Source organism: Polyodon spathula, chromosome 20, assembly GCF_017654505.1.
Source record: "Polyodon spathula isolate WHYD16114869_AA chromosome 20, ASM1765450v1, whole genome shotgun sequence".
Lineage (NCBI taxonomy): Eukaryota > Metazoa > Chordata > Actinopteri > Acipenseriformes > Polyodontidae > Polyodon > Polyodon spathula.
Window position 1 is genome coordinate 30,648,548 of NC_054553.1, and position 19,146 is coordinate 30,667,693.

Consider the following 19,146-nt stretch of genomic DNA (forward strand, 5'->3'; position numbering starts at 1 on the left):
GATCTCAAGTCATCATATTGTTGGGGTCATGAGAACCCAGACAGGTCTAACTATGACACAAGTGGCAGGGAGCCACCGGGCTGGGTCGGTGACTTAAGGAAGCTGGTAGAGATTCGTTCCTGGAATGTAGAATAGGACTGCTGCATGAGTTTTCAGGTCTGGCGCGGAACGAATGGGAGGGAGAAGGAAGCTCTTTGTTTAGAATAGAACAATGCTGTGAATTGGACACTGTGCTGCTGTAAACAGAGCCGACACAGGCGCGCTCCGGACAGCGTGTCGGCCAGTCACCCTGGTTCCGAGCCTCAACCTGCGCACATCTGGGGAGGGGCGTGGCGTGCGAGACGGGACAAAGCAGACAGTCTCAGGACAGGATTTCCGTGGCACTTGCTGGGAAGCAGGAATACAATAACTTTTTTCAAGGCTGCTAGATTAGGTTGAGCTTTTCTTCTTTGTAAATTTTTTTTTTTTTTTTTTTTTTATGTGTAGATATTACACGGCCTCTCCCACCTGTTATCTGTCGGGCTTATCAATAATTTATAAAATTATGCTGAAACTCCCCCCCCCCCTTTTCCCTGGTGTAGATTCGGTTAGTTTCAGCGAAAGGTTTTCTGTTTATGGTCGTCTTATTTAATCATTGTGTCACTACTTCATTTCCTGGCTCGCGGAACACAAAGCTCCCTGTAGGAAATTGTAGGTGGAACATAACTGATTACGTGCCAGGGCACTGCAAACCAATCCATGATGACGAAGGAGGACAAGGTCCCACCAAACCAGTTCTGCGTCCTTGCCTCTGTTGAAACTTTAACTTTTGTTCCGAGGGCTAGCTGTCTGCCATTCCTCAGTTCGTGGCTTATTGATCAGAGTGTTTGTTTAGCCTACAGGGAGCAGCTTTGCTTTGTTTGGTTCGGACATTGAAATCCATGTGACAAAATGGTTGCACACACACTCGCACACTGACACGCACCCTGACACACACGTGACTCTTTGCATTGGATGCCATATTTCCCCTCTTCATTGTGCACAGATCTCCTGTCAGCTGGTTTGCATGAGAACCCTTTTGAACTTCTTCGCTCAGACAAGGCAGTGTGGATCTGGTGGTGCCCTTGAATTTTCCACACACTGATTCACCCCCGACCCGACCCGACCCGACCGACCCGACCCGACCCGACCCGTGGGGGGCTGGGGGGGGGGGGGGGGGGGGGGGGGGGGGGTGGGGGTGGTGGCCAACAGTAGGTGTGTATTCCCAATATTAAAACTGCTACCCACTGTCTGTCTGGAAAGAGCAGGTTCGGTGGAGGTCCGCACTCCTGACTGGTCTCTTCTCCACTGTTGCAATGCGAGCGCTGCTGTGCTGTTGTGTAACTCGCTCACACTCACTCTGGGTGCTGTTCTGCAGGAGTGGAATGTAAAGTATTTCCTGGTAATTGCTGAATCTTGAATCGGATTCCATTGCAAATAGCAAGTCGCACCTGGCCTGCCATACCACTCTCTAAGACTGATTTTCACATTTCTTTTTTTGGGGTGGTGGATTGGGGATTGTTTGATAGGAAAGGAAAGCATTGCTTTTCTAGTGGGTCTCCTTGAACACTGTTCCTGTTTTACTGGTTTTGCTGCTTGTCTTCTGTCTTTCAGTAGATGACGGCGGGCGATTTATTTTTGGGTTGTTGTTATCGCACAAATGATGGACTTGTAGAATTGACATGCCTATTAATAATTAAATAATTGTGTGGGTTCTGAATTAAATTATAAACATTCTTACACATCACCAGCTAGCAGTATTGGGAGGGTGCTGCTGTTCTGTAAAGTTTTTTGAAGAATGCATTTACAGGGATTGGAATAAGACTCCTATTGCATAGCAGTTTCACCCATTCCAGGTACTACTACTGTGTGAGCTAGATTAGCCACAGAGTATAGGTATCAAGCTAAGCTGTATTTTATTAAACTCTTAAAACCAGGAGTGGATCAAACGGCTATGCAATGGGCATAGCCGTTTGCCAGCTCTGCATTTAAACTGGCCCTCGTTATTCTTTGCTCACTGTGTGTTTTGAATCCCCTTGACTGTTTAGATGGTCACAGCAATGGAAGCTCGGGTTGAAGATGTTGTTTGTTTATGGGAACCAGTTCGGAAAAGATTGTAGCTTTCAGGAACCAATTAGCACTTGGATATGCAAAAAAAGAACATCCTTTGTGCCAGGCAGACTGGGAATGCGGAGGGAAATGTTTTAAATGTCATGCCAGGTTGGATCAGGACGGGAATCCTTCTGAGCGACGAGCGCCCAAGCATTTAGGAGCACTGCTCTGGATAAAGTACAGCTGGCCATTCATATCACAACAGCAGTGACCACATACCCCACAGGATGCTTCCATTGCGCTCTCGCTGTCTCTCCATTTCTAAGCGTCTTTTATACCCACGGTATGAATTTCAGTAAACGCAGAACTCTGCCAGCACAGGATGTCTTGTGTGCAGTGCAGCCCTATTCAATAAGCAGTGACACTGGGTAGACTGTCTCTAAAGCTTTCCGCACGCACTGAGAGCTGCAGAGCTATTTGTTATGCAGTGAAAATAATAGCTTGCACTTTACTCTCTCTTGCTGTCTTGAATTATTCAGCTCTGTTTTTGAGGTGTAGTCCTGCACAGCTCAGAAGAAGGCTCAGTTTATGTAGGCTGATCCGAATACAATCCAGTCCATTAGCAGCAGAGTTCCCTGTTCCTTCTCTACAGCTGTACCTTGGTGCAGCTGATAACAGAGCTGCTTCACAGAGAGAGAACCTCGAGGTTCTAAGAGATTTCTTAGAACCTCGAGGGGGAGCATTGTGATGCGTTGCAGGAGGCCCTGCCCCACCAAGGTGCTCATAGCAGGTTAGACGAGATGCTTCTTGCAGTAATGCTCAAGCTGGCTTTGCTCCAGAGGGAACACCTGTTTGTTTCTTCTTTTCTTTTGCTTGCAGTGAGGAGTCGGGAGATGGTGTATGTATGCTATAGCAGGGATCGCTTTTAAGCTTCACTGGCCTGAAACGTGTGCCGTCAGTAAAATGTGCCTGAGTGCATAAGCTCCTCAGGCACGTAGTTCAAAGTGGCAGAATGATGAAGCCACGGCGTTGGTTAGTAATTCAGAGTCTGCATATGTTCTCCTCTCCTATTCATTGTAGCATTCTTGCAGTGTTGATTTTGTAATGGCAATTGAAAATTTGAAGTGTGATCTGATTACAAACTGGTCTCTATTCTGCACGTTTCTAGACTGTTAACCCTGTGCATGGACTAACACCTGGATTATTAACGTTTTTTTTCGTTTTTTTTTTTTTCAGTTTTATGTGCAAAAAACTTGGTAAAGAAAGACTTCTTTCGTAAGTATTATTTGTTTTCTCCTAAGATGTAAAGATTTGTGCTGTTAAAATGGTATGAGATGAGATGGGTTGTTTCAGCAGAAGGATTTGTCTCCTGAGAGAGAATGAGGGGGATTATTCCAGTTGAATAAGGATTGTGCTTCAGTATGTTAACCTCTTGCGATTTGAACCCACAGGGCTTCCTGACCCTTTTGCTAAGGTGGTGGTGGACGGCTCTGGACAATGCCATTCTACAGATACTGTGAAGAATACCCTTGACCCCAAGTGGAACCAGCACTACGACCTGTGAGTATTGATATTTAGAGCAGGAATGATGCAGGGCTTGCCCAGCTCTGTGCTCCATGAGGTCTCAAGATGGTTTTAATCTCCAGCATCTATTTTACCTGGCTGTGTTTTTGTGTGTGGGGCTGAAAATGAATGAAATGCGTACCTTTCACTGGCACAGTGACAAAGGGATTGTGTGACTCTCTCCGCACTGAGATAAGGTCCTGTGCCAGCTGAACTTTGCAGACGTGTTGTTATCCAGCTCCCAGCCACCCGTGCGCTGCTGTCTTTTTACAGAAGCTTTGCTAAGGTCACAGTTCTTCTTTTGAGCAACTTGGTAAAAACAGGCTACAAAATATCAGCCGACAACCGACTCCTTCAACGTTAATCAGGAAGAGTGTCCTTGTCTTTTCTAGCCTTCCTGTTTTCTGATTGCTATCCAGAATTCAGAATGGCTCCCCTTCTCTAGGACACCCTTAAAGGAGAGGATACGATCATTGCTCCTGGTGTCAGCACAGCCTCAGGGTTCCAAATAGGAATAGCTAATAGAAGAGGAATCGCATGAACCTCCCCACTAAGCGTGGGCACATTTCTGCATCAGAGCCGCTGCTTATGGCAATAAAACTGTTTGTATTCCTTGAGTGCCAAAAGTAATTAACTTGCGTCACCCCTGGGCTTGGAACTAAACCAGCACTTCTTTCTGTCCTGTGTGTGCAACCCAGAGTAAAGCTCTACGGGGTGGGTGTGTGAAGAACACCGTCTTGCTGTGCATAGTGCAGCTAGTCCCTCCTGCAAAGCTGTATGCTCAAGACACACACTCACCGTCCTCAGACACTCTCCCTAATGAACATCTGCTGTGCAGCACTTGTTTTGCAATGGCCCAATTGAAGACAGATTACAGGGCAGTTTCTGGACTCCAGCACCAGTGGAACCCAAGCGCTCGTTCGGGTCAGGGTGAGGCGTTTTGGATCATAACAGTCCTGGCTGACCAGCACCCAGAGAACATAAACTCAAGATCGAACGGTAGAGAGATGTGCATCCAGGTTTGACCGTGTTAATAACTGCAGCGAGACTTCACTGAAATACTGGTCCCACACACCTGTCTTGTTGTTCTTGCTCTGTAGCTTTATAAAGTAATTTTGATTCAAGACATTTAAAAATGGTGTTTACCAGTCTCTCAAACCCAGACATTTTCTCATTGTCTAGCCTGAGGTTTTTTTTCTTCTCTGTTTGGTTAGCACAAAAGCATGCTTGCGTGGAGTGCAAAAAAACAAACCTCCTTTTAAGCCACACAAAGGCTTTTGTTCCTTCAAATGAGTTCCTGTTTCGCTGTGCACAGTGTAGACATGTTGTTTTTTTTCGTTTTGTTAAAATATTAAATGGGTATTTTGTGGTGGCTAGAAGTGTAAGAAGTCTGAGTTGTGTGTCCCGTGCAGCCAGCCTGGCTCAGAAGAGTGCTGATCACCACTTCTGTTTGTACTCTTTAGGGGTTTTGAGTGATCAAGGGTGGAGGTTTCGTTTATAACCAATAAACTTTGCAACAAGCTAATACTCTCCATTATAATCTGCTTGTTCATCAGCTTCAAAACTGGCCAACTGGGGAGCTGCAAAAACAATGCAGTGCTGTTCAGCGTTTGTGAAATGTCACTTCGTTAATGTTGTTGTAATTATATTTCGCTGTCTGCAGCACTCACGGTGGTCATGCGAGTCTGCAACAGCGATGAGGGATGTTGTTGTAAGGATTTTCGGATTGTAATTCACACTGAGCATTATTTTCATCATCGTTCAGAGAGAGCAGGGGGGTGGTGGAGGGGGTAAGAATCTGTAATAATTGTGAAACTGGTCTGGGACTTGTCTAAGAATTTAAATAAACAGGATTTCCATTTGGATATTTGTGGTTTGCGTCTGAAATGATGGTGGAAAGACGGGAACACAGTGTGTGTGGGTGAGTTCTGACTGGGCCTGTCCTGCTTGAGGAAACCCCGGTAGTGTATGTAGGACAGCAGTGCCTGCTAACTGGATAAGGAGGAGGATTGGCTTGCAAAGCCCGATGCACTAATTGCTTGCCAGATATTCTGTCTTTGTTCGTTCTTCCTATAAATTGAGTTGCACTTCTTCTTGGGCTCCTTCCAGAGCTGGTTTGTCACTCGTCCAGATGCTGATCGGTCTCTTCCAGTAATCTTCTACCCCCCCCCCCCCCCCCCCCCCCCCCCCCCCCCCCCGGTCCACTGGCGCAGGCTGTGGTCGTGTTTGTCAGTTTGTACATGTAACAGGAGACACGAGGGAAAAACAGCGTGCACAAGAAGTTTAATCTCACTGGGAGCTTTCAGTTTAAAGCATAAAAAGAAATTATATGTGTGTGTGTGTGTTTGTTTGTGTTTCCCCCTCCCAGGTATATTGGGAAGTCTGACTCTATAACAATAAGTGTGTGGAATCACAAGAAGATCCACAAGAAGCAAGGCGCCGGGTTCCTGGGCTGCATCCGGCTCCTGTCCAATGCAATCAACCGCCTGAAAGACACTGGCTGTGAGTACAGGAGAGATCCGCTCAGCACAGATCACTGGATCACTGAAACTGCAGATAATTCAGTGCTTTACGTTAGTCCTCGGTGTGCGTCTGTCTGTGTTGCTTCTCTGTGTGTTGCGCTGCTCAGCATAGCCCGGTGTCATCTTTCATTCTAATCAACACTCAGTAATATTGTGCCGCTGCCATGGACACTGTGGATTAGAACAGTGACCCTACACAATCATCATCCTGTCACACAAACTGAGCACAGAACAGTGTCCCTACACAATCATCATCCTGTCACACAAGCTCAGCACAGAACAGTGACCCTACACAATCATCATCCTGTCACACAAACTGAGCACAGAACAGTGTCCCTACACAATCATCATCCTGTCACACAAGCTCAGCACAGAACAGTGTCCCTACACAATCATCATCCCGTCACACAAACTGAGCACAGAACAGTGTCCCTACACAATCATCATCCCGTCACACAAACTGAGCACAGAACAGTGTCCCTACACAATCATCATCCCGTCACACAAACTGAGCACAGAACAGTGTCCCTACACAATCATCATCCCGTCACACAAGCTCGGCACAGAACAGTGTCCCTACACAATCATCATCCTGTCACACAAGCTCGGCACAGAACAGTGTCCCTACACAATCATCATCCCGTCACACAAACTGAGCACAGAACAGTGTCCCTACACAATCATCATCCCGTCACACAAACTGAGCACAGAACAGTGTCCCTACACAATCATCATCCCGTCACACAAACTGAGCACAGAACAGTGTCCCTACACAATCATCATCCCGTCACACAAACTGAGCACAGAACAGTGTCCCTACACAATCATCACCCCGTCACACAAACTGAGCACAGAACAGTGTCCCTACACAATCATCATCCCGTCACACAAACTGAGCACAGAACAGTGTCCCTACACAATCATCATCCCGTCACACAAACTGAGCACAGAACAGTGTCCCACCACACACAGGGCATCTCTTACAATCTCACACAAGCACAGAACAGTGTCCACTCACACAGGGCAAAATAAGTTGCGAACATGTCTGCTTGCCAGACGCTGCTTTATTCTCAAAGTTTTTTACTCAATTTAGAACGTTGTTGGCAGGGAATGCATCATCAGACTGAATCGATCCCTTTCACACCAGACTAGAGGATTTCTTTTTCTGTTCCTTTTCATAGTTCAGTGGTGCCCTATTGCGTTGGCTTCTTCTGTACGGAATGTTCAATACATCCTTTTGGAATCTTGTGTGTTCCAGTATTCCAGTACGGGTTCTGAATGTGGGTTGATATGGATCAGTGTCATCTGTAATGTGTTCTCATGTACAGGCTGGTTTAGGTTCAGTTCCCTGGTGCAGTCCTTCCACATTCAGAATGAGGTTCATGCAGCTATTTTGCAATCTGCTTCTTACAGATCAGAGACTAGACCTCAACAAGCTTGGGCTCAACGACAATGACACAGTGAGAGGGCAAATAGTAGGTGAGTGCTGTGGCAGATCACTCTGATTAACCTGACTGGCCATTCCTTGAAAAGGGTTACACTGATCAGTCATTGATATAAGACTAATGGCAAATCCAGGATTTCTGTGGCGTATACTAATGCACTGAAGTGTAATCCTAAAGACGTGAGGTCTGATACTGATGGCTAATCCAGTGTAAGGAGAGCTCCATCCTCATGGCATGTCCCGGGTGCTTTGCGTTGCACACAGTACCCTGGCGAGATGCAGCAAGTTACATGTGGATTGTATGTTTCTCTACTCAGTAAGTCTCCAATCAAGAGATCGGATAGGCACGGGAGGACCGGTGGTGGACTGCAGCCGCTTGTTTGATAATGATTTACCGGACGGGTGAGTGACAGTGCTTGTGGAAAGGAAGGATGGGTGGGCGGTGTGTGCAAAACACAAACCGGAGAAGCTTTGCAGCCACAGTGATCAGGGAGTGATTTGCACTCTCTCACCTCCTGGTCCCTCTAGCGGCAGTGAGAGCAGAGTCCTTTGGCCTGTTTGTTTTATTTATGTATTTTGTAATCTATTTATTTTTTTGCTAACCCTCTGGCTTGGCACCCATCCGGCCTGCAGCCTCGACCTGCACATGGACAATGGCGAGCTTGCCACAGAGCAGGCCTCCTGCTCCACTCCCAGCACTTCCTTTATTCTTGGTTTCTGAGTGTGATCCTGTTTTTTGCGGCTTGGTGCCGGGCTGTGCGCGGCTTGGTGCCGGGCTGTGCAGTCTTGTTGAGTGCAGCAGGGGGGTGACAGTCATGCTGCTGCAGATGGAATTGAAACCAGTCTGCATCGCAGGAGAGCAGGGATGGAAATAAGAATCCTGTTCCAGAGCAGGAAAGAAAGAGCACTTTTCAAAGAGTTCCAGCTCTCGGCTTGGACCTCCTGTAATGTGCTGCCTGCTCCAGGGTAGCAGATTGCTTTCTGGTGATGGTGTGGCTGGCAGTGGCTTGCGATGCAGCTTTCTGGAAGCCGCTGTAATTGCCTTCCTCTCCCTGTGCCCTGTCTAGCTGGGAGGAGCGCAGGACCGCGTCCGGACGAATCCAGTATCTCAACCACATCACCCGGACCACGCAGTGGGAGAGGCCTACGCGGTAAGCTGAGAGCAGCAGGGACCGGCTCTGATCAGACCTGGGTTGGCACTGTGTGTCTGGAGTCTCGTCTGGGTCTGTTGAATTACGTCACGTCAGCAGGGTTGGGTCGATTTTTTTAAAATAAAATATTTTTTCCCAATTCAGATTCCTTTTTTTTCTTTTTAAATCAATTTCCAATTCCAATGTAAACTATGAAGCCTTCAGAAGGACGTTCGGAAACGCTCTGTTGTCACGTGCTGGGAGGGAGTTCCAGTAGATCAGCTGTTTATTCTTGCTGCTGCTAATGTTCTGTACAGATGTCCTTGTATTTGGAGCGTTTTTCTGGGAAACTTCCCATCTAAGATTGCCATGCAAATTTCTGATTGTTTTTTTTAATATATATTTTCACTTTGATATATAATGCGCTCTACTGGCTCGCTAGATAAGGAGGCGTCTGTGGCTGTAGCGGTCGAGGCACAGCCCTGCTTCCTGCCTCGAGGGCTCTGGGCTCTACCTCCTAATCACCAGACACTTCCCTGGCTCCCAGCAGCGCATGGCTCTTTACCACAGTTCCTGCTCTCAAATACTTTTTAGTGAGTGCTGCCAGAAAAGAACATTTGTTTTTGAGGCTTCAGTTGCACCAAGCCCACAGAAGAGTCCAGAGTAACACTTGAACAAATCGTACAAAAATGCATGTAGCGCTTCACCAGGTTTATTATGCAGCTATGCTACATTTTAGTTTTTTTAAAACAAGACATTTTTGTGAGCTTTGACATTTTGACGCCGTTTTTGCGCCATTTTTAATATTGTGGTATAACAAACATTACCCTCACTACCAAAATTATTTCCCTTTGTAAAATATACAGTTTAGCATAGTAACCCTCTGTGCGCCAAAAGCCTGGTTCACGGACATCAGTATGCATCCTCTTCTTGCAGCGCAAGTTAACTCTTGCTTTTGAACTTGCTTGCTTCGTGTTCTCGTGTCTTACGGCTGTGTCGTTTGCTTCCTGGTTTGATTTGAACCCGCAGGCCCGCCTCGGAGTACTCGAGTCCTGGGCGTCCCCTGAGCTGCCTGGTGGATGAGAACACGCCCATCATGGGGATGAACGGGGCGTCGTGCGGACAGGCCACTGACCCGCGGGCCCAGGAGAGGAGGGTACGCTCGCAGCGGCACAGGAACTACATGAGCAGAACCCACCTGCACACCCCGCCCGACCTGCCCGAGGGATACGGTGAGTCGGAACCAACCGAGACATGGTGCGCACTGAAGACAAAGCGCTTTGAGGTGGCCTTGCTGTGAAAGGTGCTGTATAAAAAAAAGAAAAGAATGGGATGGATGGGTGGATTGATCGATTTGACATTGTCCATTGGTGCATGGTGGAGTTTGTTCTTAAGTCATTGCAGTGGACCGCATGGCCAGGACTGTCTTTCAGACTGTTTTATTTGGCAGGGCTGTAGGCATGTGGTGATACATGCCTGTAGGAATGCTGAGCAGGGGGGTGGGTAGCACTGCAGTCTTAAAAAACAGAGCGGAAAGGTGCCGTAGCAGTGGTGCAGCTGGTGCTGGAAATGTGTTTTTTGTAAGGTGTGCTGCTTCCTTGTTTGCAAACAGCGTGTTATGTCTCTCTCTCTCTCTTTCTTGCTCTGCAGAGAAAATAACTTCTTGATGACGTCTCTGTTTTGAGATTCCCAGTGTGTGAGAAGCACTGGCTCCCGCACTGCAGGAATGAAATGTTCTTTCTTAATCATTGGAAGGCTGTGTGCAAGTTTCAATGTTGTATCATAGACGAATTGTTGTTGTTGCACTTATTGCATTTCACAATCCTGCTGAAAGGTTACTGTGGTTTCTGTGGGTTTTCTCTGTTCTGTATGTATGTATGTGTGTGCATTATAGTAGGAAAACAACAGCTGACCATGATCTGAAACAATCTTTGTACCTCTATTGAAATAAAAACCCAATAGATTCACCCTTTTCACAGCCAGGAATGCACTGAAGAGCCCGTGTGCACTGCTGGAGCGCCAGTGATTCAGCCAGTAACAGTGTTTGCAGACCTCTAGGACTGATGGGGATCCTGGATCATCCCCGTACCTTGCGTGTCATTGGTGTTTAAGAGGATAAACAGGAGATTGGACTGTACAATGCATACATTTTGTATTTTTGTTTAACTAAACCTCAGAGGGGTTGCACAGTAGCAGGGCGGAGTGCCTGAGACAGGGAGAGCTCAGCACATGGAAATACCTCGGCCTCACAGCTCTGATAAATTACTTGTTTTTTTAATACGTGTCGCACACAGCCATAATTTAGTCGCCTCTTTTAATAATTTACCAGAACAAAGAACGACGCAGCAGGGGCAAGTTTACTTCCTCCACACGCAGACGGGAGTCAGCACGTGGCACGACCCCCGGGTACCCAGGTAAGATTCTCCTTCAGCCCTGTTTGTCAGGCACCCAGCCCTGAAGGCAGCAGCACACACAGTACTGGGTTTACGCCGCGCTGTCCCAGCCAGGACAGGGTTTACACCGCGCTATCACAGCCAGGACAGGGTTTACGCCGCGCTGTCCCAGCCAGGACAGGGTTTACGCCGCGCTGTCCCAGCCAGGACAGGGTTTACGCCGCGCTGTCCCAGCCAGGACAGGGTTTACGCCGCGCTGTCCCAGCCAGGACAGGGTTTACGCCGCGCTGTCCCAGCCAGGACAGGGTTTACGCCGCGCTGTCCCAGCCAGGACAGGGTTTACGCCGCGCTGTCCCAGCCAGGACAGGGTTTACGCCGCGCTGTCAGCCAGGACAGGGTTTACGCCACGCTGTCACAGCCAGGACACGGTTTACGCCGTGCTATCCTGAAAGGAGAAGAGATTGCAACCACAGTGTTTAAAATCTGAAACTCAATCCAATCTCACTCTGAAGCTTGGTGGAAGGTGAACTGCCCACTGCTCTTTCCTGAGTAGCAAATGAATCTTTACAAGTACAAGCTACCAGTGTTGGCTATTCGCTGTGCCGTGTCACACAACAGTGAAATCTGAGCTATAAAAAAAGTAAATAAAGCCTTGCAGTCCAGTGCTCTTCCGCTGTAGTTTCAGCTGGACTGTCTTTTAGCTGTTATATAATTTTTACAATGCAGATTGAGTCATGGCAACTCAGCCAAGGCCTCTTATATCATTCATGACAGCCCAGGCAAGGCCTTGTGTGTCATTTATTGTGGTTTTGTACAGTATCTTGGGACAGCAAAGGATTCCAGCTGAAAATATGCTTCAGTTCTTTTTAAAAGATATCTTGGAATTGTTTTCTCTCACTAAGAGTGGATTTGGCCCTGGGCGTGAGCACTGAGGTCTTTTAAAACTTCTTGTTTGTTTTTCTAGGGATCTTAGCAACGTGAACTGCGAGGAGCTTGGACCGCTGCCCCCTGGGTGGGAGATCCGTAACACGGCCACAGGACGAGTCTACTTCGTGGACCACAACAACCGGACCACCCAGTTCACAGATCCCCGCCTCTCCGCCAACCTGCACCTCGTGCTCAAGTAAGAACCAGAGAAAACTGGAACCTGTTATACTGACAGCACGGGCAGGCAGAAAGGTGGCCTGGTGGTTAATGCAGAGGACACAGGACTAGAAGCAGGAAAGCGGTTTTGATCCTTCGCTATCCATTGGCTTGCTGTGTGGCACCTGGCTGCCGGGATGGGTTCAAACTAGAGCGCTGGTGTCTCAGCTGGGCTTCTCGTGTTGATGCAGTGAATGATCGATCCACGTGTGGCTGAGGCTCAGTTTTTGATTGGTATCTCTGACGTTGCTTTCTGTTTCAGCAGTGCTAAGACTAAGGGGTCCCGTGGAGGCATGGAGAGCAAAAACAATAACATAAGGTAATACCCGTACATGCAGAGATTGGGAAGGTCATCTTCCCAGCCGGGGGGAGGGGGCCCAGGCTCTCTGGGGGGGGGGTGCTCTCTGCAGGTGTCTAGTCAGGACAGCCTCTCGGCCAAGAATTTGATTCGTTCCGATTCTGTTTTCCTTTTTCAGTGCGTTTGACTCTGTTTAATTACCTTATGTGTTTTTTTTTCTGTGGCCTAGCTTCATTCAACGGATTGTGATCTTGGCTGAACTTGGTGTGTTGAAGTACAGTGAGCTCCAAGCTATGCTTCGTGCGGAAGCTTGGGAGAGGCTGTCTGCGTGTAGAGCAGAGAGGCGTTCCTGGGGCTGCTGGTCTTATTCCTCGGCACAGCTGTTCAAATAATGCACAAGGCAGATGTTCTCAGTAATGTGGAGCAGTCTAATTGCACTGTTGTCTCATCCGTGCTGCTAGTGTAAGAGTTAAGCTGCTGCAGAGCTGTCTTTTTGGCAAGGCTGGTAATTGCAAAATGTCTTTTCGGTCATATTTCACATAGCTGGACAGGACTTCAGATCATATTTCTCTTTTTTATGCGTTGACTTTCCTGAAGAATGTCTATTATTTTATTATGACAAAAAGTTTACAACAATACACCCATCACGGAATGTATCTTAATAGTGAGGGCTGTTCAGCAGTGTGTATCGGTTAGAAATGACTTTCTGCTCTACTAACAGGGATTTTTGTATGATTTCTTTTGTGTTAATGTATTATTTTATGCCAATAGCATTTTCCACTTTAGGCATGATAATACACATCAAATTGAAAATATGTGCATTTTCTAGCTTTCTAAAGGGTGTGTGTGTGCGCGTGTGTGCGCACATTTGGATTTGAATGGTAAGTCATCCACAGCTGCGTGATCCTCTGGCTCTGTAGCTCTGAGGTGGCTGATGTCGCATGTTTCGGAGGACGCTTCTTCGTCCCTCCCAGGTCAGCGCGGGGGTGGCAGCGGTGAGCCGGGTTGAAATAAACTATAATTGCACTTACCAAATTGGGGAGAAAATAAGAAATAATTGGCGATTTGTTAATTAAAAAGAAAAGACAAGAATAAAAAAAAAGTCACTTGCATAAGGGAAGACAGTTTAAATACAATCAAACATATAGTGCAGGAGTCCAGAGTAGTGTACAGCAGCAGCAGCAGCGTGCCTTGGCTACATGGGGTCATGTCTTTCCCGGGTGTTTCTCTGGTCTTCTTCCAGGAGTCTCTCCTTTGCATTTGTACTTGTTTTCAGCTCTTAAACAGTTACAGATTTCAAGTTAACTGTAACATTTGATAAGTAACTTGAACTCTGCAACTTTGTTTATTTATTTATTGCGTTTTATATAGCGCTTTTTGTACAAAAGTGTCGCAAAGCACTGTACAGTACACAGCAGAAAAAAAGAACAAACCATCCACATGCGTGGCATGTCGCATGTACAGCTGCACAGTCAGACCATTTCAATAACAGATTACACATAATAATGCAAGAGCAACCCACTAAGGTAAGATTTAGGAGCTGAGAACAATTGAAAAGGTCTAATTAAGCGAATTATCTGTTCAATTAAGGGTCTAGTTCAGTAATTGAGAGCTCAGCTGGAATGAAAACAAGTAGACACAGGGGGGCCCCAGGACCAGGGCTGGGAACCACTGCTGTACAGTAATAAATCACACTGCTGTACAGTAATAAATCACACTGCTGTTTTGAACACAGCCTGCCTCGGGAGGCTTGGATGGACCGGCAGTTTGCGCCTCTCCTAGTTTTCAGTGTTAACTTTGGCAGGAATTGAAATGTTCGAGTTTGAGGTTAATTGTGTGGGAGCTGCACAATGGGATGCCCCCTGCTTCCTCGTGCTTGGTGTAGTTCAGGACAGTATCCGGACTCTGGGCTCTGTTTGGATTTCCCCTGCTTCCTCGTGCTTGGTGTAGTTCAGGACAGTATCCGGACTCTGGGCTCTGTTTGGATTTCCCCTGCTTCCTCGTGCTTGGTGTAGTTCAGGACAGTATCCGGACTCTGGGCTCTGTTTGGGTGCCCCCTGCTTCCTCGTGCTTGGTATAGTTCAGGACAGTATCCGGACTCTGGGCTCTGTTTGGGTGTCCTTCTCCCCCTCAGTTGTTTTCTTGGCTGCTTCCTTGTTTGAGTCGAGCGTGCAGGAAATGATAAGATGAGACATCCTGATGGACTGAGTGACCTGACCGGAGTTCCCCAAGGCTTATAGGGGGTGTCTGCTGGGCTGGGCTACACTAGCGCTACACTTTCCCTGCTTGCTTGCTCGCGTGTTCTCTCTCTCTCTCTCTCTCTTGCTCGCGCTCTCTCTCGCTGTCTGTGAGTTTTAATCTGACAGTCTTAAAAATAAAAGGAATCGGTTTGGTACCATTTCTACGGTTGGATGGTTGAGACAGACAGACAGATGAACGCTGTACGACCCCAGTGAATGGAAACCGCTGTATGGAGTTAAAATAGGTTTGATTTCAGGAAAAAGTAGCTGCATTCAAGTTTCCACTGTTGCCAGAGCGGTTTCTGTTTCTCCACATTGGGTAGTTAGCTGCATGTTAAAATCCCACATTCCTGTGGTCCAGACTCTTCAGGTACAGGGACAAGCTCCACGCTGGAGTGCCAACACAAACAGCAGTCTGGAAGCAGAGCCTCTCCCAGGCAGACCCTTTCAAACACACTGCGGTGCTGAACTCGGATCTGAAGCACAGCCCTTGGCACGGTGCTGCGTTTGAGAAGGTGGAAAACAAACGTCTGGGGAGGGGATGGTATGTGACAGAAGCTCGGCGTCAGCACTCCTGCACTTCAGATTCACAGATGCTGCAGCGCTTGTGAAAGGGACGGGCTGTCTTCGTTTCTGCTCCCGTCCAGTCGCCAGCTCTGCTCACGCACACACATCCACACCCATGTCATGCATTAAGAGACACATTGACAGAATGGCTTTCCAGCTCTGCTGAAACGCACTGAATTCTTTAGAATTGCGGCTTCTGTTTTTCAGTTTTTATGTATTTAATTTTTAGATGCTTATTTTTTTTTTACACAATGAAATCCTTCTGGTCACGGGCACATCCTAATGGGAGTTTTGTGTGTAGGCGTTTTTCATGTTTCAGCACAATTTCCAATTCTGTTTCATATCCTCCGTATCTTAACTGCAATACAGCTTTAAATCCCCCGAACAAGCCTCCATCCTGATTGGAATCTCGTTTTTCAATCTCGTAAGAGGAGTCTCCAATAGAAATGCAGAAATGTGCTGCCATTCAGGAGTTGGGGCGGGTTTAAAGTATTTAGAACGAATCGGTTGTAGATACCAGTCTGGAAGGAGGGCCTTTGCCCAGCTGCACACGGGAAAGGTAGTATTATTTAATAAGTCCTAATTGTGATACAGGGGTATATATGTGGGCTGTGGAGATGGCTGTATGCGACACATTTTTCTATGGGCATACAGTGGCTGTTGAGAGAGGTGATCTACTGTATTATGGTACTGATAGCTCTCCAATGTTCTTGTCTCATTGTGAAAGTGGCTGCACAGGTCCTAGTAAACCCCAGCAGCCTCACGGGGTCCTCAAGGCAGAGGGACTGGCTTGTTCAGTGGGATTCTTGCACAGCTGGCTCTTCGTTGTTCCTCAGTTACATACAGCTCAGCTATTCTAAGACGGCTGTAGTTCTCCTGAAACGCTGAGGGCCAGTGGACACACAATACAGTACTATTGAATTTGAGTCTGGATGTCTGGGTCTTGGCACCGGCTGAGGAGTTTTCATGCCAGCTTCAAAGGAACTCTTGAACGGGATTGTTCAGACGGTTTGGGTTCAGAAGTTCACTCTCCGTCTTGGTTTGAGAGCAGGTTTGTAGCCATGATGATAAGAATAATAAAACACAAATCCATCAGACTGGCTTTCCTGTTCGTCTGTGAAAGAGGAATCCGGACAATCAAACAGTTCCATAGTTCTAAATGAGAGAGTTGAAAGCAAAGTGTTCTTTCTGTCTTTTATTAATCAGACTTTTTATGTTTTAAACTAGTACTGTTCTTCCTTGCAGTAAGATGTTGCGTCTCTGATAATGCTGTAGTGCAGTACAATGGTAGGAGCGGTCCCCGATGATGCTGTAGTGCAGTACGATGGTAGGAGCGGTCCCCGATGATGCTGTAGTGCAGTACGATGGTAGGAGCGGTCCCCGATGATGCTGTAAAGCAGTACGATGGTAGGAGCGGTCCCCGATGATGCTGTAGTGCAGTACGATGGTAGGAGCGGTCCCCGATGATGCTGTAGTGCAGTACGATGGTAGGAGCGGTCCCCGATGATGCTGTAGTGCAGTACGATGGTAGGAGCGGTCCCCGATGATGCTGTAGTGCAGTACGCGGTGATGATGCTGTAGTGCAGTACGATGGTAGGAGCGGTCCCCGATGATGCTGTAGTGCAGTACGATGGTAGGAGCGGTCCCCGATGATGCTGTAGTGCAGTACGATGGTAGGAGCGGTCCCCGATGATGCTGTAGTGCAGTACGATGGTAGGAGCGGTCCCCGATGATGCTGTAGTGCAGTACGATGGTAGGAGCGGCCCCCGATGATGCTGTAGTGCAGTACGATGGTAGGAGCGGCCCCCGATGATGCTGTAGTGCAGTACGATGGTAGGAGCGGCCCCCGATGATGCTGTAGTGCAGTACGATGGTAGGAGCGGTCCCCGATGATGCTGTAGTGCAGTACGATGGTAGGAGCGGCCCCCGATGATGCTGTAGTGCAGTACGATGGTAGGAGCGGCCCCCGATGATGCTGTAGTGCAGTACGATGGTAGGAGCGGTCCCCGATGATGCTGTAGTGCAGTACGATGGTAGGAGCGGTCCCCGATGATGCTGTAGTGCAGTACGATGGTAGGAGCGGTCCCCGATGATGCTGTAGTGCAGTACGATGGTAGGAGCGGTCCCCGATGATGCTGTAGTGCAGTACGAGGTAGGAGCGGTCCCCGATGATGCTGTAGTGCAGTACGATGGTAGGAGCGGTCCCCGATGATGATGTAGTGCAGTACGATGGTAGGAGCGGTCCCCGATGATGCTGTAGTGCAGTACGATGGTAGGAGCGGTCCCCGATGATGCTGTAGAGCAGTACGATGGTAGGAGCGGTCCCCGATGATGCTGTAGTGCAGTACGATGGTAGGAGCGGTCCCCGATGATGCTGTAGTGCAGTACGATGGTAGGAGCGGTCCCCGATGATGCTGTAGTGCAGTACGATGGTAGGAGCGGTCCCCGATGATGCTGTAGTGCAGTACGATGGTAGGAGCGGTCCCCGATGATGCTGTAGTGCAGTACGATGGTAGGAGCGGTCCCCGATGATGCTGTAGTGCAGTACGATGGTAGGAGCGGTCCCCGATGATGCTGTAGTGCAGTACGATGGTAGGAGCGGTCCCCGATGATGCTGTAGTGCAGTACGATGGTAGGAGCGGTCCCCGATGATGCTGTAGTGCAGTACGATGGTAGGAGCGGTCCCCGATGATGCTGTAGTGCAGTACGATGGTAGGAGCGGTCCCCGATGATGCTGTAGTGCAGTACGATGGTAGGAGCGGTCCCCGATGATGCTGTAGTGCAGTACGATGGTAGGAGCCGACATGCAGTCTGCTTCTTGAGTTAGCAGGGAGACGTGGGTGCACAGTAAGGGACATGCCAGTGGTGTGAGTGCTCCCTCTGTGAGGGTGTGACTTCAGCGCCAGCCATCGAGTTTGCCATGTTGGATGACTGCGCAACGGCACAGTATTTTTCCAGCCTCCCTAAATGAATCGGGTGGTGTGCACCTGCAGCTGTAGTAGTTGTTCTGTCTGTTGCAGTCCTGTGCGCAAACCTTGCCTTGTGGATTGTCATTTCTCAGGGACGCTCATCCTGAATGCTCCATGTGTTGCTTAGACCTGTTTTGACCTCTCCTCTATTTCTCTCTCTCTCTTCCTCTCCCTCCCTCCCTCCTCCACACAGCAGGCAAAACCAGGTGAAGGAGCAGCAGCAGCAGCAGCCACCGCTGCCCGTGATGTCCCCCAGCCAGCTCCCCGAGGAGGCGGAGTGCCTCACCGTGCCCAAGTACAAGCGTGACCTAGTGCACAAACTGAAGATCCTGCGACAGGAGCTCTCCCAGCAGCAGCCCCAGGCAGGGCACTGCCGCATTGAGGTCTCCCGGGAAGAGATCTTCGAGGTGACCAGCAGGGGGGAGCAGTGCGGGCATGCACACAGGCAAACGCGCACACAGGAATACGCACACACGCAGACACACACACACACACACACACACAGGCACACGCTCAGACCCACACACGCACACACACACACACAAGCACACATGCGCTTGCAGCATGCGCAACTACCAGTGCTCACTCTTTTATTGGTTAAAATGCATGTATATATGAATTTAAAAAAGGCACCTTTGTTGGTGGTGCTGGTAGGAGACGGCTCAGCGATTCCTTTATCGGACCTCGTTGATACACAAGTTCATTAAGAGTTGTTTCTACAGCAGTTTCTGGAATGTGTTTGCTAATAAACAGCCTGGTTTTCAAAGAAAACGAGGGCAGGATGTGGCTGCTGGAGGGGGTTCAGCA

General features: G+C 48.3%; 1 protein-coding gene across 6 annotated transcripts in view; it reads left to right on the top strand.

Moving 5' to 3' along the window:
* Window positions 1-19,146, top strand: part of LOC121295547 (E3 ubiquitin-protein ligase SMURF2) — a 42,168-nt gene that overhangs the window by 13,612 nt on the left and 9,410 nt on the right. The window contains exons 2-12 of one of the 6 annotated variants that reach the window (XM_041220315.1): window positions 3,307-3,345; window positions 3,522-3,630; window positions 6,002-6,135; window positions 7,569-7,634; window positions 7,917-8,001; window positions 8,667-8,750; window positions 9,759-9,961; window positions 11,059-11,143; window positions 12,087-12,245; window positions 12,528-12,584; window positions 18,536-18,746. In XM_041220315.1, coding sequence (XP_041076249.1) covers window positions 3,307-3,345; window positions 3,522-3,630; window positions 6,002-6,135; window positions 7,569-7,634; window positions 7,917-8,001; window positions 8,667-8,750; window positions 9,759-9,961; window positions 11,059-11,143; window positions 12,087-12,245; window positions 12,528-12,584; window positions 18,536-18,746 — 1,232 coding nt within the window. Of the gene's footprint in view, window positions 1-3,306; window positions 3,346-3,521; window positions 3,631-6,001; window positions 6,136-7,568; window positions 7,635-7,916; window positions 8,002-8,666; window positions 8,751-9,758; window positions 9,962-11,058; window positions 11,144-12,086; window positions 12,246-12,527; window positions 12,585-18,532; window positions 18,747-19,146 lie in introns of all 6 variants that reach the window. The other 5 variants (XM_041220316.1, XM_041220313.1, XM_041220314.1 and 2 more) reach the window with 5 other exon arrangements.